The sequence below is a fragment of the Rattus rattus genome, chromosome 7 (genome assembly GCF_011064425.1).
Source record: "Rattus rattus isolate New Zealand chromosome 7, Rrattus_CSIRO_v1, whole genome shotgun sequence".
NCBI classification, from domain to species: domain Eukaryota; kingdom Metazoa; phylum Chordata; class Mammalia; order Rodentia; family Muridae; genus Rattus; species Rattus rattus.
Window position 1 is genome coordinate 83477484 of NC_046160.1, and position 22399 is coordinate 83499882.

General features: G+C 43.8%; 1 protein-coding gene across 1 annotated transcript in view; it reads right to left on the reverse strand.

The window, feature by feature from the left end:
• The window catches only part of Map4k5 (mitogen-activated protein kinase kinase kinase kinase 5), a 92508-nt gene that overhangs the window by 6512 nt on the left and 63597 nt on the right, over positions 1 to 22399 (reverse strand). Inside the window, exons 16-29 of the mRNA XM_032907869.1 lie at positions 20315 to 20357; positions 19555 to 19708; positions 18483 to 18580; positions 17840 to 17881; positions 16719 to 16803; positions 15472 to 15551; positions 15063 to 15123; positions 11170 to 11172; positions 10745 to 10859; positions 10252 to 10310; positions 8552 to 8655; positions 8005 to 8182; positions 3135 to 3203; positions 1126 to 1218 (exon numbers count right to left, since the gene is read on the reverse strand). Of these exons, the coding sequence (XP_032763760.1) occupies positions 1126 to 1218; positions 3135 to 3203; positions 8005 to 8182; positions 8552 to 8655; positions 10252 to 10310; positions 10745 to 10859; positions 11170 to 11172; positions 15063 to 15123; positions 15472 to 15551; positions 16719 to 16803; positions 17840 to 17881; positions 18483 to 18580; positions 19555 to 19708; positions 20315 to 20357 (1184 nt within the window). The remainder of the gene's footprint in view (positions 1 to 1125; positions 1219 to 3134; positions 3204 to 8004; positions 8183 to 8551; positions 8656 to 10251; positions 10311 to 10744; positions 10860 to 11169; positions 11173 to 15062; positions 15124 to 15471; positions 15552 to 16718; positions 16804 to 17839; positions 17882 to 18482; positions 18581 to 19554; positions 19709 to 20314; positions 20358 to 22399) is intronic.

Below are 22399 nucleotides of genomic sequence, written 5' to 3' on the forward strand. Positions count from 1 at the left end.
TCTGCTGCCCAAGGGGGGCCTGGGGTTCAAAAGCCTACACACCACATCCAACCAAAATCATAAAACCAATGAGCAGTATAAAGTAAAGGACAAGGAGGAAGCAAACTAAAATGACACACTCCTTCCTACAGCCTGAGGGAAACTTACTATTTATTTATAATTAAAAAAAAAAAGATTTACTTTTATGTGTGTAAATTTTATTTGTTGTTATTATGTTTTGTTTTTTGTTTTTTGGGGCACAGGGTTTCTCTTTGTAGCTCTGGTTGTCCCTGGATCCACCTGCCTCTGCCTCCCGAGTGCTGGGATTAAAGGCACGCGCCACCACTGCCCAGAATGTGGGTGAATGTTTTGCTTACATTCAGGTATGTGTACCACACGTGTACCCTTAGGACCTGGTGCTATGGGTGGCTGTGAGCTAAAATAAGAGGACAGAGAACTGAACCTAGGTCTTCTCCAAGAACAACAGGTGCTGAGAAGTGCTGACCCATTTCTCCAGCCCAGAGATGCATTTATTTTTATTTTATGTGTATGGGTGCTTTGTCTGCATGCATGTCTGTGTATCACATGTGTGCAGGCTCCCTGGAGGCCAGAATAGGGAATTAGGTCCCCTGGAACTGGAGTTACAGACAGTCATGAGCAGCCACATGTGGCCTTGTAGTGGAACTGAACTCTGAGCTCTTATCCTTGGAAGCATCGCTTCAGCCCCACACTTACTATTTAGGTAAAAACAGATCTAAAACAGTAGCCATCAACACAGAAACTAGATTCTAGTGATAAAGAAGTACAGTGTGCCTAACACAGGGTCACTTCACACACGTACCTTCATGGCTTAGGAGAGTGGGGAAAAGTGTAATTCACTTGGTACAACACTGGGAATATTGAGCATATTTAAAAACCAATACCCAGGGAGGGGACCATGATCAAAGAGAATTATACATATGAGACAAACAAACAAAAAATCAAAATGAAATTAGTTGAGAACTTAGAAAGCGCCCGCCACAAGAACTGGCTGCTGCAATGACGGTGTTTCTCTCGGCTCAGAGCTACGAGCCAGCTGCTGCTTACAGGGAGAGCACGGTCAAAGCCGCCAGTTACCCGAGGTCAGCAGCAGAGGGGCAGACTCACCCACGGACTCAATGCGGAAGTCAAAACTGAGCTCAGACGCCAGCTTCTTACTGGGCTTCAGCTTTCCTTGTAGATTTACAATTTTTACAAATTCTTAAAAGAAATAAAAAAAGGTTAAGACTAGAGATGAAAATTTCTTAAAATAAATATAATGCACTTTACAGGAGTAGAAAATAATATGCTTAATAAAGTTCAAAGATTTATCTTGTTTTGGGTATGCCCAGTAACGAATCACCATGAATGTTTTAAAAGACATAGTTACGGTGCCTTTTTTTCAATAGGTGGGACTTTGCTATTTTTAAAATTTCAGAACATATAGTGAATATCTTCATTTTTTAAAAGTGGCTACTTTGATGTTTGAATATTTAGCAACAAGTTGTGATTTTTTCCCCTCACAAATCCCAGTGTATTTACCAAATAGCACTTGCAGCAACTCCCGACTGGCCACAGGAGCCCCAGTGTGTCAGGGCACACGGGCCAGTTCTCCCCAGGGTGGTCTGGGAGGGGGACAAGCTAACATGGCCTCTGTCCCTTTGCTCCCTCTGCTTTCTGATTTCCTCACATTAGCTCAAGGAGACTTAACAAACACTTCAATTTTCAGCCCCCCACTCCCACAGTCTGAGATGACAAGCCTGTCCCCACTCACAAATCACAGAGCTGGGAACAGACTTTTCAAAATTCTGTCTTTAAAAACAGAAACTGGTTTAGTCAGGGAGCAGGAGTCTTGTTAATCAATGTGCTCTTAAGACTGTTACAATATATGTTATGACATGGAGGTCTTCCTTTGATGATTCACAGACGTGTGTGCAGGGTTCAGCAGGAAAGCCTTAGCCCTCTGGGGATTCTTGTCACACTTATGTGTTATGCTAATAACACATCTGTATGTGTTAGCTTTCTGCCTAAGCTCCGCCCTCACAGTTACCAGGCAAGAGCCAGGCATGCCTGACCTATAAAAGGGGCCGCTTGCCCTTCCTCACTCTCTTTTCTCTCTTGCCCCTTTGTCCCTTCTCTCTCTACTCCCCTCCTCTCCTTTCTCCTCATGCTCATGGCCGGCCTCTACTCTACTTTCTCTCCCTCTACTACCCTCTTAACTCCCTTCCCCATGCCCTGAATAAACTCCATTCTATACTATACCTTCCTATGGCTGGTCCCTCAGGGATTAGGGATGTCTCAGCATGGGCCCACTGTGGCAACCCATGCCCCCGGACCCCCATAGAACATAATTCCCCTCTTTTTATCCTTTTTATTAACACAACATTGGTGCCAAAACCTGAGATTGAACGAAGGACCCGGGACACATCCTCTCTTTATCTTTTTATAAACACATCAGTATCTATTAGGAGTTAAAAACAATGATGCAGTTGCCTTATTGATAACTTTGTAACACTTCTACCTGACAGGTATCTAGAGTCAAGTCCCTCACCAAGGGATGGCAAGGAGTGAAGCCCTGCAGGCTTTGGGTTACTCGGCTATGTTACTGGATGACCTTACACATCCAGGTAGTTTGGCTACTAAAAGCAAAATGCATAGCCATGTTCCAAATATAATCCTCCCAAGACCGGGTACAGACCATCCTGTAACACTTACTGCAGAAAGGGAAGCTGGGTTTTAAGAACCGAGTGCCTCCTCTGTAAAATCAAAGTACAGCCTGCTAAGCTGTTGTTTCTGCCTTCCCTGCTTATGTTGCAACATGCTCCCATTAATAGCATGTCTCCTGCTAACAGATCAAGGGTAGCATGCGTCTGAGTGCTTCAGACCTGACGGGCCTCCAGAAGTTCATGGTAAGTGAGTCCATGATCATACTTTTCTGTGGTCTTCTACTCTCAAAGTTACAGTGACAGGTGACAGTTTATCCCTGAGAGGGGGACAGGGCTACTCAGTGAATTTAGCTGCTGAGTCACGACAATCAGGTCACTCAAAGACGATGAGCCTGAATAACAGCTTAATTTCACTAAAGGGGCTGCTTTACCAAGTAGTACACTCAAAATAAACTTTAAAATAACACTTACTGTCCAAACACACCAAAACAGTGTCTCTCTCCAGCTGCGTCACGTGAATGGAGTCCAGCTGCTGGCTGCCTAGGTGGGGAAAGGTTACAGTTAACAACACACTTCAGTAAAGCGGGCCTAGAAAACCAGCTAAGTCTGAATCTCGCTGTGATTTACTCTTTGAAATATGGCAAAACCTACATCTTGTTATGGCATTGCAAAAAAAAAAAAAGTACCTCAGTTTAGGAGAACAAATGTCAGCTCAGCTCTGACATGGAAGCCTGAGCTAAGAACGCAGTACTGCTCTAAGCACTACTGTTGTTCTGGGAGGGTGGGCTGCCGTGATGGGGAGGGGGAAGAGGAGGGGGAGGGGGAGGGGGGGGAGGGCAGGTATGCGAGTACGATGGTTAGATTTTGTTCTATACTCACAGGAGATGGAAGCCATCGGGTCCACTTTCCCATTCCCAAACCCTAAAGGCTGTCAGAAGATCCAGAACTGAGCTCACCTGTCTGTATGCATACAGGAGGACTTCTGCCATTAGACAGAAGCCAGCACACCTCAGGAACGTATGAAACTAGCGCTCATACACTAAGAGGAGCGAGTCATCTCCCTTTCCCCTGGAGGAAGGGACACACGGCTACTGTGATCCTCTGAGCACATAAAGGCTCCCCAGTACCACCGCACCAGTCACAATCTTCAGAGTCCACGCTGGCACCCTAGTCCTCCTCCCCTTCTCCCCAAAACTCCCTCTAGCTCCTGGGCTTCCCCCACTGCAGCTACTCGTTCTCCTCATGGCACTCTATTCCTGTTGGGCTTCTCACTGGGCTTTCTCATTTTCTCCCCTCTGCTAATCTCCCCTCTCTTACAGAGATGGCGCTGGCCATGTCTAGTCAGTCTCTTTCTTCCTCTCTCTGCTCTGGACTCTCCCAGACACCTCTATTCCCTCTCTCATATCTACGATAAAGTTCTTCCTCAACCACACCATGGAGCAGTCTTGTCATCGGTTTCCACAGCAGGGATGCAGTCCTTACAGACACTTCACTGAGCAGCACAGTTCACAGCCTTGTCAAGACAACCGATGAAGCGCAGCACACCAAATGTACTTTTCCTCAGCTAATCTATGCTCATTCATTCACTCAACAAATACCAACAAGTGACCATGTTGAGGGCTACCCTCGGAGTCCAGGACCATGCAGCAGTGAGTCCAGATCTGCAAAGGAAGGACTCCAAGAACAGAGCCCATGTCAGGGCTACCAATTTACCAGCTGAAGGCTCTTGGCTCAATGACAAACATAGCTGGGGGTGGATTAATAGTTATTTGTGAAAGCAAAGCCTAATGTGGACGAAAGCTGGACTAGAAAGGGTGCCTTGTCCGTGTGCAAGGAGGCGCTGATGACAACCTCAGAGGCTGGCTCTGCTCAGGAAGCACTTACTGGACTGTTTTCATTTTCACTGAGACAATGTTAAAGGTGGACATAATGTGACACCTAAGGCACGAGACCACAACAAAATCCCAAAAACCAACTCAAATTCTGAGATTCCAAAGAAGACTCAATAAATTTCTGGCATAAGGAAATGTAATGACCCACACACCATCCTGAAGAAAGGAAGGAAGGAAGGGGGTGTGAGTTGCTGTGGGGTAACTGCAACAATCTCAATGCAGGTCTATGGGAAAAGATCATTTGGGTTTTGTTCTTGTTATTTTCAGTTCTTGTCGTGACAGGCTTTCACTAGGTAGCACTGCCTACTCTTGGCTCCAGAACGTTCGAGCTAAAGGCACGCTCCCCACCCCCCCATGCCTGGCCTAAGCACGTTTTTAATAAGCTGATTCACGGCCACCTTTTGTGGTACTTCCTAACTGAGCCTCATTTGTATTTCGGCTGCTCACTCGGGGACAGGAACTTCATAGGAAGCGCACTCCCCACTGCAGATGCCATTAAGAGCACAGAGAAGGGGGAGGTACAGGTGAGAGTGGCTTTCTTCTTTCCCCTTACTGGGAATTACAGCTTGGGCTAGCTACACAGCGGGAATTCACAGTTCAAGGCTTGCAAGTCTGTTAAATTTTCAGAAAATCTGTGAGCCACATAATATCAGGCTTGTTGGCTGAAACGGACTATGGCGGTAGTGTTACTTTTTAGGCAACCACAACATGGCTATACCCTAAAATCATGTTATGAAGCTAGGACATCTCTGGGTCACACTGAGTTTTCACTGTAATGTGTGGGGTTGAACACAGTCCTTGTGTATGCTAGTCACGGAACTACAAGTGAGCTACATGCTAAGCTTACTCTGAAAGTGACATTAATACGGGTCAATGCTAGCTTTTCCAGTCAGGATACTTAATGTAAGCTACTGAGAGTCAAGCAGCAGCCGTGCAATCCTGTAACACAGTTCCCCACAATGTATGAGTGAAGACTGTAACAGTGGTCGAGATAAAACTATCACAAGTCAAGTCTGCTTGAATTCTGTTTAAAAGTGGCCTATTCAACCAGGACTGACAAATGACAAAACACAGCACAACAAACAGGAAAACAAGGACTCCCTCTCAATTCATATATTCCATAGATTTAAAAATTAATTCTTCAAAATCCTCACTGGTAGCGCTTTTGAAACAGAGATTTAACCAGCTACCCTAAGGGCTATAGAATATCAGAAATCATTTTACCAGGCCACCACAGTCCCGACCATGCACACCATACAGACTTCCTGAGGAACCTAACCCCACTTGACTTGCAAGGATCGCTGCTCTCAGGGTCTGCAGGTGAGAGCACACGACACCTTCCTTTGATTAACACTTCATTTAACATGTTACCCACATTCGAGTTAGCTTCATTCTCATCCTTCCCTGTAGCGAGGTCCCTGTATGGAGCTCAGGGTGCCTGGCTGTTTGTCCCCTTATCTTGGTCTCCTGAGTGCAGAGAGGACAGGCATGTGCCCTCACACCCAGCACATGTTCACATATTTTAATGGTTGAGAAATACGCCACAGTGTAGAGGCAGGCGCTATGTTTTCTTTACCTACCCATCTGCTGACATCAATCTACGGTGATTGGTTTCCCCCTCGGTTAGTGAGGAATGTCAGAATGAGTATGTGTAGGCAGCTCTCTTCCCATTATACTGATTTTATTTACTCTGGAACAGAATACACACCCAATAGAGAAACTGCTGGGTGACATAGCAGTTCTAATTGCAGCCTTCTGAAAATCCCCCGGACTGTTTTCCATAAATGCTGCATGACTGAATCCCTGCAGCAGCTCCTCTCTGCACCCTCACAGTCTGTTGCTGTCCTATCTTTTCGGCGACAGCTGTCTGAACAGACATGAGATGATATCTCTCGACTGTACTGACTTGCAGAGCCCCATTGGTTGGGGCACTGGGTTCTGTTCTCATTTGACAAATGTATTCAGGCCTGATTTTCCCAAACTTACAAACTTTGAGAAAAATTTCCCCGTCCTTTCAGGGCTTTCACTGAGACACGCGTGATAAAGTCTACATTAACCAGTGAAGCATGGAAAGAACAATGAGTGTTCCAATGGAAACGCTTAAAGGCCACTTCAGAAGCTTCTATCCATGTCTGCAAAGCCACCCTCTGAGGGTAAAGGTGGAGAGGAAGGACAGTACAAACAGGGCAGGGACAAAAGGGAATGTTTCCAGTTTGAGAAGCTAATAAAAAATTAAGAATATATTACAAAACATAATTATTTATTTAGTAAGACCATAAACAAACTGGTAACAATTCAGACTTGCAATTAAAAAAATTATTTTGTTTATGTGTATGAATGTGCCTATATAGGTGCCTATGTATCACAGGCATTGACTGGTGCCCATGGAGGCCAGAAGAGGGCATCAGACCCTCTGGAACTAGAGATACAGATGACTGTAAGCCAATCTTTGAATGCTGGGAATTGAACCTGGGTCCTCTACAGGAGTAGCCAGCTCTTAACCATGGTGCTAGCTCTCTAGCCTGTCAACAGCTCAGATTCTTAAATGTCAGGAATATTTAAAACTTCTTCAGTGTGGTGGTTTGTATATGCTCGGCTCAGGGAGTGGCAGGATTAGAAGGTGTAGCCCTGTTGGAGTAGGTGTGTCACTGTTTTAAGTTTCTCATCCCAGCTGCCTGGAAGCCAGTATTCTGCTGGCTGCCTTCTGATGAAGATGTAGAACTCGAAGCTCCTCCTGCACCAGGCCTGCCTGGATGCTGTCATGCCTTGATGAGAATGGACTGACCCTCTGAACCTGTAAGCCAGCCCCAATTAAATGTTGTCCTTATAAGACTTGCCTTGGTCATGGTGTCTGTTCACAGCAGTAAAACCCTAAGATATTCAGTAAAATGAATTTATTTAAAATTTCCTTTGTTAAGGGGGCAATGAGATTCTTGCTGTCAAGCCTGACAACCTAAGTTCCATACCTAGAACTCACATAGTGGAAGGAGACAGCTGACTTCCACAGTTATGTGTATTACCCAAACAAACAAACAAACAAACAAACAAACAAACAAAAGGCCGTCGGGTACACAGATCACGAACTACATGTAGATAATTTCTTATTATTTAAAAACCTAGATAATTTTTTACTTAGAAATTATGCTTACATTATTTTTATTTTTTAAATAATTTATTTGTATATTATATCCATTGATGTTCTGCTTGCATGTATGTCTGTATGAGGGATTGGATCTCCTGCTACAGGTGCTATGGCCATTAGCTGCCAGTGGGTGTTAAGACCTTGAACCTGGGTCCTCTGGAAGAGCAGCCAGTGCACTCACTCACTGAGCCGTCTCTCCAGCCCCTACGCTTTTATTTTTATTAGAAGCCCACAATGGTTGAACTTAAAGTCTCTGCCTCTGATATGGGTAAAAGCATGAATATAACATAATGTGAAAAACACTCACCTGCACCAATTTCTGTAAACCAGGACGATGCAGAGTTCAAGTTGATTGTCTCAAACTGAACTACTTGGTTTGACTCCGTGCCTTTGCTGATGGCCACACAAACCATGGGGTACTCCTGCTCTGGTATCACCAGCATTTCAAACACATTCAGTGGACTTGGTAAAGGAAAGTCAAAATGCTGCAACAAACAAACAAGAGAAATACAGCAATCTCCCGATTGTACCGTGTGGTATGACGTCAGCTCAAAGGCTGGCCCTTACCCTGCCTCGTTCTATAAAAGCTTGCTTCTCTGTGATGATGAGCAAGAATGTTGTTCAGAGAAATTTAAGAGGACTGGCCACATTAACATCTGTGGCTACAATGATTCCAGAAGCTTACGAAGTAACAGGAAGTTATAGAGACGATATTACTAAGAACACAAAACATTGCACACACGCTTCCTGCTAACTCTGTTAGGCTGTTCCTAACAGTAGTAATTACAGCTTTAGCCGACTGTAGTTACGCACAGTGCTTTCTCAGGAAGGAACAAGTAAGAAGCCACATGTACCTTTATCAACATGAACTTCTGCATCGGTTCATACCACTGAAGCAGAACGATTCCAGACTGCAAGGCTCCGCAGAGGTATTTATGTCCTGTGTAAGGGTTTCTAACTGAAAAGAGAGAAATAAAATCCTAGCCACATACACATCACTGAATTTCCTTTGGTGAGAAAACATAATTAGTTTAGGTAAAGTAACAGTTGTCCTACATTCACCTAAAGGCCCTTCTATTCACCTTTCTACACAGGGTCTCACTGTGTAGCTCTGGCTGGTCTGGAACTCACAGAGAGGCCCCTGCCTCTGCCTCCCGAGCACTGGGATTATAGATGTGCATTATTTCACTCAACTTGTGACTTATTTTTTAATGAAGTCAGTTGCTGGAGCAAGGAAGCCTCAGCAGCATGTAATGTGAATCAATACATATAATAATCCACCTTTCTGGGCCATCCTTGATTGAAATCTACATAAATTCCTAAGGTCTGTCTTTCCCCGGTGATTGCTATCAACCATAACATACAAAGGTTATGTGAGCAGGCACTTGTTCTGCAGAACTGCATCAAGTCTTAAGACTGTAGGCTTCTAGACCTTTCTGAGCCACAGACCTTGGGATGACAACAGATACATGATTCTCATCAATTCTCTCTAGGAAGCTGGAATTGGGGTGTATGGTCACATACTGTGTAGCATGTCAGTCAGTGAAGGCTTGAGTATATCATGGTGGTTCTACAGATGACGTTACTTGGTGACAAATCACTTGGTTTGTGTATGTGCAAGGTTAAATTACCCAGTGATATATACACCATGAAGTGACACATGACTGTAGCCAGAGTACACTGTAGATGAGTATTTTGTTCTATGGAGTATCTTCATGAAGATGAATATTGATCAGGCAAACAAATAACTTCCGGACGTTAGAAATTCAAGATTCGAAGAGATAGGGCCTAGATCTGATTCTAGGTTCTGTGGCTCCCTGTGACATAGGGAGAGTCAAGCACTATTTAAGGGTAAGAGTGATGGTTCTGTGGTAAGGAATGCACCTCTGCTTCAAGCCCCTCTATTATTCCTCTCTCAGCAACACCCACGGAACTTCTGGAACCTTAGGGGTGCCAGGCTTGAACATCATGTCTTATTCTAACAACGTAACTTGGGTGGGGCCACCAGCACCAGATAATTCCAGTATGAGGAGCTGGTCACCGGAAAGACCAACAGTGTGACTGGGAGGCAGCTTTGGCTCACCCAGCATTAGCGAATCACCAGAGGGCTGGGAATGAGACTAGCTGTGTGGGTAATCTCACACCTTCACGATGGAGCCCCAGGGCTGGGAATGAGACTAGCCGTGTGGGTAATCTCACATTCACAATGGAGCCCCAACAAAATCTGACTGCGTGGACCAACACCTGACTGGTAACGTTATGTGGCCGCCACCCAGCCACACCACAAGGGACAACAGCATGTCACCACTGCAGCCTAGCAGCCCTGTGCTCTGCCCTGCAGTCACAACTGTGGACATTACACTTGTCAGTGACCTCTGGAGTTCTTCCAGCAACTGCTGAATTTGGGGTAATCTGGGGTTGTGTGGATGACGCTATGCACAACTGGTTAAGCTCCCATATTGACTTTTCCTATTATTTATACTATGAGATTCCTCAAGTAATTTGAAAGATATTAAAAGTTCTAACCATCTAGTTTAAGAAGGCATTTACTCACCTATACAGCATTTGTGGCATCCTTTTGTATCAGGAATCTTTGTTGTTAAGGCAAATTTTCTGAAAATATAAGACACTATGAATGGACTCTCTTGTGGCCCCCATATGGTGACATATGAACCACTATATAGGGATCAAACAGGAAGGGGCTTAAAAAAAAATCACCCTGGACCATGACTTTAAGACTATGACTTTAGGGGTTGGGGGTTTAGCTCAGTGGTAGAGCGCTTGCCTAGCAAGAGCAAGGCCCTGGGTTCAGTCCCCAGCTCTGAAAAAAAAAAAAAAAAAAAAAAAAAAAAGACTATGACTTTATAGAATAAAGAATTTGTTATAAAACTTCCATATATGATTTTCATGTACAAATATGAATTATTGTAGTCTGGATGACATGTAAATTAAAAAAGGGAAGCTGTTTCACTAGACAAGGAGCACTGGCAGCTGGAAAAGAAGACACATACGTCACCCCCAGTAGGATCTAAGTGGTAGCTCTGTACCTTGGCAGAATGCGGTCAGGAAACCTGTGAGTCTGGATGTGGGCGGCTAACCCTGGCTTTTTGGCTTGTTCAAACAAAGCGATAAGGTTGTGAGAGTAGAGCTGAAAGGTTTTCCCTGTGAAAAAGAAAGAAGTTACTTTTACTATAATAAATTTCATTAGAAAAAGACAATTTTCAAGTAAAAGAATATGCAGCTAGCTGGGCATGGTGGCGCACGCCTTCAGTCCAGGAATGAGGCAGCAGAGGCAGGTGGATCTCTGAGTTCAAGGCCACTCCAATCTACATGGTGAGTTCCAGGATAGCCAGGGCTATACAGTAAAGCCCTGTCTCAAAAAACAAAAAACAAAAAAACCCAAGAAACAAACAAACAAAACAAAACAATAACAACAAAAAACTGCCAAATTTTTTTTTAAAAGTGCAATTACCTTCTAAGGTGACGAGTCCAGTAAGGTTCAAGGACCAAGCAAAACAGAAAAACATGCAAAAACACAACAAACAGACCTGGTTAGTATTATTTTGAAAGTAATGGGTAAACTTATTTTTAAGCAAGTGGATAATTCTGTTTAGACATGTTTGACAAATAGGTAATCTAGGAAGAATAAATGTAATCTTTGAATCTTGTAGAGAAAGAGAAACTGTTAAACACTGTGCACACATGTTACGAGCAGTTACAAGAGTACAGACAACACAGAAAGTTCTGCAAGGCTGTGCTTATCTCTTCGGGACATATTTATCTATCAATAAGCCATAGGATTACCTTCAATTAAAATTGTGAATAAATTTTAAATGCATACACTGTAATAAAAGAAAAAGTGAAATAAGCCAGTACTATGAGCCCTAGTACAGTGATGTACAACCCGTACATATCACACGCCAGCTACGCTTGGCAGGAGATACACGCAAACATCATCTGATCCTAACAACATTACCCCTTTCACCAGCAGAAACGCACCACACAGCTATTTATCCTCCAACAATTTCTGTGTTTTCTCAGAAGAGAAACGTGCTGGCCAATACAGCACCTTTCTTTTCCCTCCCCCTTCCTATTCACAGGGACTTGCTCTGACACTCATGCTGTTTTAGGAGTAATTCTAACTACATCATAGAATGAATTAATCAAAAACTATTCCTTGCTATCCCATGCTATTTCATGAGAATATAAGATGTACTGTGTATGGTTTTAAAGCTATGTCTAATGATAAAAGTGGCAAGAGTTACAGAGATTATTATTCTACTGACGAAATTCAGAATTGCCGGCTCAGATGTGCAGCGGGAGAGGCTGGGGACCCGGGAGGCCCAGGCGGCTTCCCCACAGTGATCTTAGGGGCCATGGCACTCATGGAGGGAAAGTAGAAGACAAGGAGTGGATTTCCTTCACTAAGCTGAACCGCCTGGTCAAGAACATGAAGGTCAAATTTCGGGGCTGGGGGCATTCTGCCTGTTCTCCCTGCCACCAGGAAATCTGTGACCCCTGACTTTTCCTGGGGGTATTCCTAGAGGATGAGGTTCTAGAGATCCTCCCAGTGCAGAAGGGACTTGGGCAGTGCACTGGGCCAGCTTCAATGCGTTTGCCACTAGTAGGGACTACCATGGTCTCACTGGTCTTGGTATTACCTGCTCCAGGAGGCAGCCACGGCCATCTGAGGGGCCATCATCTTGGCCAAGCTTTCATATTCTCCCTGTCCAGAAAGTCCTGGAGGGTGGGGTGGGTGGGCACCAAAGACAGGCAAGCCCTACACCACTCATGCACTGAGAGGCCACTGTGGCTCCGTGCTGATGCACCCTATCCCTGCCCCCAGAAGCTGCTGTTGCTCAGGGGTAATGATAGCTGTCGAATGCCAGCTAGGGGCCACACTGCCACCTGGGCAACTTCACCTTTGATGCCATCTCCAAGATCTACAAATGCTTGGCCCCAGACCTGGAGAGATTGTGCTCACCAAGTCTCTCTCAGGAATCCACTGACCATCTGGGAAAACACACCCCTACTCTGGGTCAGAGGACCCAGGCTCCTGCTGTGGCTCCGTAAGGTGTCTTTTTTTTGTAAGGAAAATAAAGTGAATTAAGTCTGATAAGAAATTTAGAAGTCACTCAAATAGAATTGGATTTGTTTCTTTCACAAGAGTAATATATAAATATTTGCTAAATAAAATTAAAAATGACAGGCTAATCATAATTAAAACCAAAGAAATTAAGTACTCTTGAGAGCAGTAGTTCTCAACTGGTGGGGTGCAACCCCTGTGGGGGATAGAATGACCCTTTCACAAGGGTCACCTAAAACCACTGGAAAACACAGATATTTACATTGTAACAGTAGGAAAATTATAGTTATGAAGTAGCAACAAAAATAACTCATGGTTCAAAGTCACCACAACATGAGGAACAGTATGCGGTAGCTAGAACAGGAATGGCCCCCACAGATTCATGTGTTTGAATGCTTGGCCCACAGGGAGCGGCACTATCATGGTCTTGCTGGAGTGGGTGTGGCCTTGTTGGAGGAGGTGTATCACTGTGGATGCGGGCTCAGAGGTCTCATATATAAGTTCAAGCTACACACGAGTGTGGAAGTGAGCGTCTTCCTGGCTGCCTGTGGGATCCAGTCTCCGGTGGCTGCCTTCCTATCAAGATGTAGAACTCATGGCTCCTCCAGCACCATGTCTGCCTGCAGGCTGCCATGCTCCTGCCATGATGATAATGGACTAAACCTCTGAAACTGTAGTCTACTCCCAATTAAATGTTAGCTTTTATAAGAGTTACTTTGGACATGGTGTCTCTTCACAGGAATAAAACGCTGACTAAGACACTATAAAAGGGTCAGAGCATTGGGAAGGTTTGAGAACTACTGCTTTTAAGGATCTCTGCTTCTTACAAGCCACTTACACACAAAGATTATATTTTTCATAAACATTGTTATTAGCTCAAATACAGATTCCTGAAGAGTTTCTGCCAGGGAGAAATAATAATTAGATATCTTGTACTACAACTGAAACCAATCCGTTAGCCTCCAGGTAGCTATGTAAGTCTAATGTGTCAGAAAATACGGTTTGGTGGGTGTGGTGGTTTGACTAAGAGTGGGTCCCATAGGTTCATATATTTGAAAGCTTAGTCATTTGGGAACAGCAATGATTGAAAGGATTAGAAGGATTGGTCATTTGGCCTTATTACCCATGCCAGCCCTAGTCTCCTGGATGTAGCCCATAGTTACTGACTGACCTGGTACCTTCCTGCGCTGTGATGATAATCGACTAAACTCTGAAAGTGTAAGGAAGGCCCCAGTTGATTGCTGCCTCTTTATAAGTTGTTTTGGTCATGGTGTCTCTTCACAGCAACGGGACAGTGAGTAAGACACTGGATAAGAACTACAAGACGAAGTCTAAAGATATGGTAACATAACTGATCCTTTCATCACAACCAGCTACCAAAAACCCGACAATGCTAAAATCAGAATAGGTTGTTCTGGAATCTCCTTTTTAGATAAGCTTTGTGTGACTGTGTGCGTGCACAAGCATTGGCGTGTATATTCTATGTGTTGAGTAGGCTAGAGATCAATATTGAATGCTGTTCTTGAGTAGGCTAGAGATCAATACTGAATGCTGCTCTTCAGTGTTTCTCTTGAGACAGTTCTCTTTGTGGTCTGGAACTCACTATCAGGCTAGGCTTGCTGGTTAGTGAGCCCCAGGAGCCTCCTGCCTCTGCCTCCCACTGCTGGAATTACAAATGTGCACCACACCTGGCTCTTTACATGGAGGCTGGGGATAGAACACAGGTCCTCATGCTTGCTGGAAAGCACTCTACAGACTGAGCTATCTATCGCCCCAGACCCCTGGATGAGAAGACGTTAATGCACCAATCTAGGTACTTTATATCGATCTAGAACAATATTTACATCAAGACTATATAATTTAGCACTGAGCTGTTACTTTACTTAACCCTCACAACAACCTTGAGACCTCTGTTGTTGTTTTTGGTTTTTAATGCCACTGTCCTGTTTTGATAATTAGGAAAATTGAGGCTAAGAGTGGGTGTTTTGCTAGAGCTCATGGAGAAAGGAGGTAGCTTGCCCCTCTGCTTCCTCCAGCTACACTGCTAACACTCAAAGGGAGGCAGAGTGCAGCCAGCAATGGCAAACACTGTGGAAGAAAATGGGCTCAGCACATCACCACCATGCTCCCCTCCCTTGGGTGTCTAGATGCAGGAAGGGGTCTGGGAAATGTAGCCCTCACAGACGACCAGATCCTTTCTCAAACAACATGTGGCACAGTCATAGTGTACACTAAAATTACATTTTCTCTGCTTGCCTCTAGTTCACCATCATGCATACCTGACAATGACATCAGTGTATTATTGATGACGTAGAGCCATGTGCATTTCCGTGGAAATAACTGAAGGGAAGAAGAAGATTATTAAACTGTAAGGCGTCCGCTCTCTCCTCTCACCCTGTCCCAGGTCCCCCACAGTGAAGGTGTTGCTGGGGATGGCACTCAGAGGCAGAACATGGGCTTCCCTCCCATGCACAGGGCTCAGGTCCCAAACACATAGTATATAAAACTCTCTCTTTGTGAAAACTCTCAAAACCGTAAGGGAAAACACAATCAGGAAGACAGTACCATGTCACCCCTTTAAATATTTAAGCCATAAAAATTAAGACTAGAGCCCATACAAACATTTTGAACTATGATACTTTTGTCCAGTTTGCTCAAACTAATTCTTTATGTTAAAATTCTTATTACCTGTTCCATAGTTGCTTCATGTAGCTCATTGAGATTCAATGTGTAAATACCATCTTCAGTCCCAAAAATAATGTACTGGTCTGTAATAGCAAGTTACCAGAATCTATTATCATTTTCTGAAACTGTCCACTCAGATAAGCGCTGTATGTAGTAATATTTAGCATGAGTTGGCCACACGTTCACAATCATTTTCTACCACTCATGCCACCATGTCACTTTCCCATGTTTTCAAAAGTTAATATACGCTGTGTAAGCCTTCACTGTCACGCTGCCTCTCAACGGAATTTGAAACTGTTGTTACAGTGGTGCATTTCTGCAAGTCTCTCCAAACACTCACATGTACACCAAACATACGCCATGCCATACCACGAAGAATGGGCATATTTCACCATCAGAGGCTGCTTTCTAAACAGTATATAGTATTACCACTCAAGAGAACCGAGTTCTGAGGAAGGTAGGTGTGAAACAGACAGGAAGTGAGGGGCTGTCCCACACTGAAGCACGCAGCACAAATCCCCACAAATCCTCGGAAGACGCAAGTGTCAGAACAGTCACAGTGGCAGACGCGTCCTACTGAACATGACGCCTAATTAATCTAAAGGGGCTGATGTGGAATTTTAAACTGAGTGTTAGATTGCCGATATTAAAATGGTGGAGGCAGTGAAATAGAAATATGGATAAGTTTCTGGTCTTTTTTTTTTTAGATATCGTCCCAGTATACCTCAGACTGATAATGAATTACATTTTCCTCATGCATGCCCACTCGTGCCCCCCAAGCTAAGCTATGAGCACAAAACCCCTTAGTCCTAAATATTTAAGTGTGGTTCTTACGTTGTTTTGTATAGCCAAAGAGTACTGAGACTGAGACAACGCCGTGCCCTGCCTGTCTGTGGACACCAATGGCTCATTACAATCGTCTCATCCTTACAAACTAAGAACAACAGCTGTGACAGCTCTTTAGCGTCCTCACAAGGACAGTTCCTAGACACTGTTCAACTTTAATGGTCTTCAACCAAGCTTACTACCAGCTTACTTAGCTTGTCATAGGTTCCTACACCATTTAGTATATACGGTGATTAAATTTAAAGTTAACAATTTCAATTCACTAATTATAAAGATCTTCCCTACAATAAGTATTTTATAGGAGGTATGTACATACATACATACATACATACATACATACATATGTGTATACACACACACACACACACACACACACACACACATATATAATTGAGAAATTGTACCTTTTGTATCAGGGTGTATCCAGGATGTTGCACAATTAATTTTCAAAGGGCAGCCATCAAATACTTTTGAAAAGCATGCTCCCATCTTTATAAAGAAAGAAATATGGCTTATTTTATGTAATTTTAATATTTCTAGAAAACCATGCAATACAAACTTTTTGAAGAAAATTTGTGGTTTTACCTCAAAACAAAATACAAATTTTCAACACAGTTAAAATTTTTTCTCCCAAGAGTCATGGCCTTCCCTTTCTTTCCATTTTAGAGTCAATGTGTCAAATTTACCAAACATCTACACATTTAATGAGCTTTAAGTTATTAGTTCAGGACTTACATTACTAAAGTGAAATAACATTTGATTTCTTCAGCATCACTGCAGTTGTAAGACTGCAGTATAATTCTAGAATGCATGCAACGGACAAGAGAACAAGTTTATATTCTAGTTAACTGAACCACTGAGCGTAAGTCATAAAGAGAGCGCCCTGTTTCCGTGATTGGCAGGACATCCAGCAGACGATCTCGTTAGATGGCAGAGTACGCCGAGCGTCCTTTTGTGAGCTCAGTGTGAGAATGGCTCCGGGGCAGAGAGACAGTGACCACATAGGGAAGAAGGCCCAGCATTAACATCAGATTCAAACTAAGCTGCGTTTAGATGCTGGTGTGAGAACCATGGCCAGAATTTATGAATCCTCTATTTTGGGTTTTTTTTTTTTGTTGTTGTTGTTGTTCTTGCTTTTCTCCTCTGTCTCTGCCCCCTCCCTCCCAGAACTTATCCTCTGCCTCCTCCCCTCCTCCTCCTCTGATATCTGATTGCTCAGATGTAGCCTGGAACTCCCCGTGTGGACCAGGCTGACTTTGAACTTTGATCTTTCTGCCTTAGCATCACAGAACCCCAAGATTATATAGACCTGCTATTACATCCAACTTGGTCTCCAAATTTTAAGCATTCCACTCCAACTGGAGTGTGTGATCCAACTGCAGTGCAGTTATGTCTACCCCCAACTTTGTTTTATAAAATTCTTTCTTTTGGTGGCTGAATGGACTTGACAGGAAATCTACTTCTACTGCTTCTAAAGAGATTTAAAAAAACATCAGCTAACAGGTCTCATGAAAACAGTCCTTACCAGCACTTTTGGGGTTGGGGGAAGGCCATTGATGGTTGGTTTCTGTGAAAAAAAAAAAATTTTTTTAAAGGTAATTTATTTATTTATTTATTTATTTATTTATTTATTTATTTATTTATTTTTGAGCTGGGGACCGAACCCAGGGCCTTGCGCTCCCTAGGCAAGCGCTCTACCACTGAGCTAAATCCCCAACCCCCTAAAGGTAATTTTTAATACTGTAAGAAACTCTAGGTTTAAAAATAAACCACGAGCCACTTACTATTTCAGTTATTACATATAATATACTTGTTTTAAAATTATTTTTAGTTTCTGTTTATGAGTGTTTTGCCTGCATGGTTTATGTGCACTGTGTGCGTGTCTGGTGCTGGTGGAAGCCTAGAGAGGGAGTCAGATCCCTGGGACTGAAATCACAGACGGGTGTGGGGCCTGAACCCAGGCTCTGGAAAAGCAGCCACCTCTCTATACATATAAAAGAAGCAGAGTCTTCGTGTTGGCTCCATGACCGCAAACTTCTGAGCTCTAGGGATTCTTCTTCAGCCTCTGGTGAAGCTGGGACACCGCCATGCTCAACTCGAGTCCCTTGGTTCTTATCCGTGAAGAGGATATGAGTTATGAACAGAGTCTGAGCGCCCGCTGTACTCACAGGGAAGTCCCGCTTGTCCTTTTTCCGAGGTAACTGTGGAGCCTGTGCTGATCCCTCCGTGTTCTCACTGATCAGTTTTGAAATACCATCGCCGTTTCCTACGGGAGCCGTGGTTAAAGTCGAGTGAACACACAAAGGACATTCTGTGAAAAATAACTTTTCTTTGCCCCCATTATTTCCCTTCCTCTTGGGTGTTTGTGGCAGCACGCTTCTGTCAGATGAGTTAACTTATCTTCGCTGCTGCCCTCCAAACTCAGGCTGCACTGCATCCTTAGTGGTGCTCTTCAGTTAAGACAAACACATTGTGAACACAAATAACACCTACCCCACTGACGGGACACTCGACACCTTTCCCAATGGAGATCAATCTACACGCCCAGTCCTACCTTAGATATCACTCCCACAGCATATGAGACACCTCAAACAAGACCATCTTCCCCTCCTTAGTCTCCGAGAATCATCCCCAGCTCTGGCTCGCCCCCCTGTAAGCTCCTGAAGCTCCTTAGCACCCTCCAATAACCCACTCACTATTCTCTAGCCTCCCCTCTCTCAGAAACGTCGGGGCTCTGCTAATACAGTTATTGTTTTAAGAAACACCACACACCCGCTGTTCTTTGTTTCCATCATATTAATTTTTTAAAATTAATTACAGAGACTGCCTTATTATGTTGTCTAGGCTGGTCTCTCCCTGGAGCACTGGGATGACAGGCAAGCGTCACTGGGCGCTGTCATCTTTTATACCGTTATTTGTGATAGATATAACCCTCTTAGAGGGCAGAACCGTGGGCTCTTCCTCTGGATCCTATAAGATTTACTAAGTGGCTGAACGAGGCTGAAACGGTCTGAATCTCTTGTGGTCCATTTGTGTGGACTATAATTAAATAGTCCATTTAGGACTAAATAGGATAATTAAAACACCAAAACCAAGTCTGAACTGCAGAAGTCCTTCTGCAGACTGAAGAAAAGAGGTAGTAGTCTTAGACCCAGGAGGAGAACGGCTTTCCACCCCATCTGTCTGGCTCATCTAGATCACAGGCTGTGATGCTGTGCATTCCTGGGATGCTGGCCGTACCTACAGAGGATGTCTCTGCTATAGGAACACAGCTTGGGCTACTCTGTCTTCTGAGGACCTGAGGTGCTCTGGTCTCCGGATCAGGGCAACGTTTGACGGTTAAGGATTTTTCTTCATCTGGGAGGCTTTCTTCAGGGTAACTGTTTATCCTTGGCTAATGACAGAGGGTAAGAAAGTATTCTTTAAAAGGTCACAGTGATCTTCAGCAACGTACCCAAGTGAGTCACTGCCCACACAACTATGAATTTAACATGAGGGTTTTAAAATGAGTCCCAACAACAAATCATAAAACTTTTATAACCAATAAAATTATGTAAGCAGTTGCCATATATTTAACAAGTAGAAACTGACAAGGCAATGACTTACTGAAGAATGGTTCGATTGAAATGTCAAATTATAGTCATAAATAGTGATGATTAATAAACCTTCTATCTCCCTCCATCAGACAAATACCATTCCAAAGGAGCAAAGTCCCATTTCTTTCTGGCGTCTATTAAAGAACATTCTTTCACATAAAATCATCTTTGCAATGTACTTTCTATCTCCATCTTCTATAGAAAATTAATAAGCTTGAAAACTCAACAAAGTCAATGAAATTATTTTTAAAACGTAATTATATAAAGAGTTATTGTTGGGGTTGGGGATTTAGGCCAGGGGGAGGGCGCTTGCCTAGGAAGTGGAAGGCCCTGAGTTCGGTCCCCAGCACAAAAAAAAAAAAAAAAAAAAAAGAGTTATTGTTCCAAATCCTTCGGCAACCTACCTTGGGAGGTAGCGGAGGCGGTATGGCTCGCTTAGACGTTGATCTAATCAAAGAAAAAGCTCAATTTAGATGGTCATACGTGACTGGACATAGACGACACCACCACACGTCACTGAGACGTTTACATCCAGAGGCTCTGAGAGACAAACAGTGATGTGACCTCCGACCTCACATTCTAAGACTCTATCAGACCAGCTACAGTCAAGAGGTACAGTGTTTTTCATGCTATTCTGCTGGACTTGATGTGTAACTTAAATTAGATGAAGCTTAGTAGAGAGGTAAATTCAGGCTTTGGGGCAGAGCACGTGGTTAGTATGACAGGATTCTGGTTTTGTTTCCAAGCAACAAAAGAAACAAACCAACCGTCCACGACCCTGGAGCCTGTGGAGACCTGCTTGGGACAGAACTCACAGAGACGCTTTATAACCGGATGTGATGATGCTTGAGATGAAGTGGACTTTACTTTGTCAAGAGATGCACTGACTGGTGTACAATGAAGACCAGTGCAGGGAGGCCTGGTGGCAACCCGACAGAGCCTGAGTGACCTGGGTGAGGTGTGTCATGTGTATGGGGACAGTAACACGGGCATGTCACACTCTAAGCTAACATGTTGTTTACAGAATCCATCCATGTCACATGTATCCCTAGAGGACCTAAACTAATGGAAAGAGAACAAACAAAACCAGGCTGTGCATTTATAAGAAATCAGGAAGTAAAATCAAACCTCCCTCCAACCAAGGGTGGAGTATGACGCACATGATGGGTATAATCCTATCGCTGAGAGGGCAGGCGGAGGCTAGGTAGACTAGGGGCTCAAGGCCAGCCTGTGCTATATGAGATCCTGCTTAAAAAAGCAAAAACCAAATGTCAAAACAACCAAAAGAAAACAAAAGCACACAAGAACAAAACAGCTAACGGTGAAACTCAGAATTCTGGAGCCCATGGATGCGTGGGCCTGCACGATTAACCCTTTGTTACTCAAGGGGTGGGGGTGGGGCTGAGAGCGTTGACAACGAACGCTTGGAAGACCACTGCATCAGAGCCTGCAGTTTGAGAGCGCCAGGCGACCAGCTGGCAAAGTCTGAGAGACAGTGGCATCCCTCAGTGGTCTCGTATACTGCTCCAGTCTTTCAGTGAAGTGGGAAACTACCTACTAGGACCTTCAGATTCCATTCTCTAAGGCTGTTGGCAGGGGTTGGCAAACTTTTTAAGGGGCCAGATCTGAAATACTGTATACGTCAGATGGCATACAGTAATCACAGCTCTACCAATATAGGTGCAAACAGTTATAAATGGTACATAAAGTAGTTAATATGGTTGTTTCCCAGTAAATCTTGACTGACACTGGCACTAATTTCTTGAAATCTTTCCATATAACAAAATTATATAATTTTATTTTTATCCACTTAAAATGAAAATAACCATTTTAAACTTAAACTTTTATTTATTAAATTTATGTATATGTATGCACACGTGTATGTGCCTGAGTATATGTATTTATACCATGTGTGCAATTGCTTGCAGAGGCCAGAAGAGGAGGGCATTGGCTTCTGGGGGTGGGCATGATGGGGATGACACAAGTCCTCTTCACTGCTGAGCCATCTCTCCACCTGCTTTCCCCTTCTTATGTTTCTCCATCCTTTCTCCCCCAAATACCATTCTTAATGAATGGGCAGCAGCTAGCTTTGACCCACAGGATACAGTTTGCCAACTCTATCTACTGACCAACATGGCTCTATCAACTCAGCTCTACTGGCCTAACATGGGGACCCAGAAGTCTACATTTTCAATGAATTCTCCAGGTCACTGAAATGCACAAACACATAAACAAGTCAGTGGCTCACTGAGGTCAGCCCCTCAATCACTGTTGAATAAAGACAGGTGTAGTATGTGAAGAGACTCCATTACAGAAGCAGAGCAAGGGCTTCCTGACCACCCTCCAGTATTATTTCCCAACGACATCTTTCAATACATCAGCATTACACACAATATATTCAGACTACAACAAAAACTATGCCAGGAATGGTGGCACATGCCTGTGGCCCCAGCACTCTGGAGGCAGAGGCAGGAGAATGGCTGCAAGTG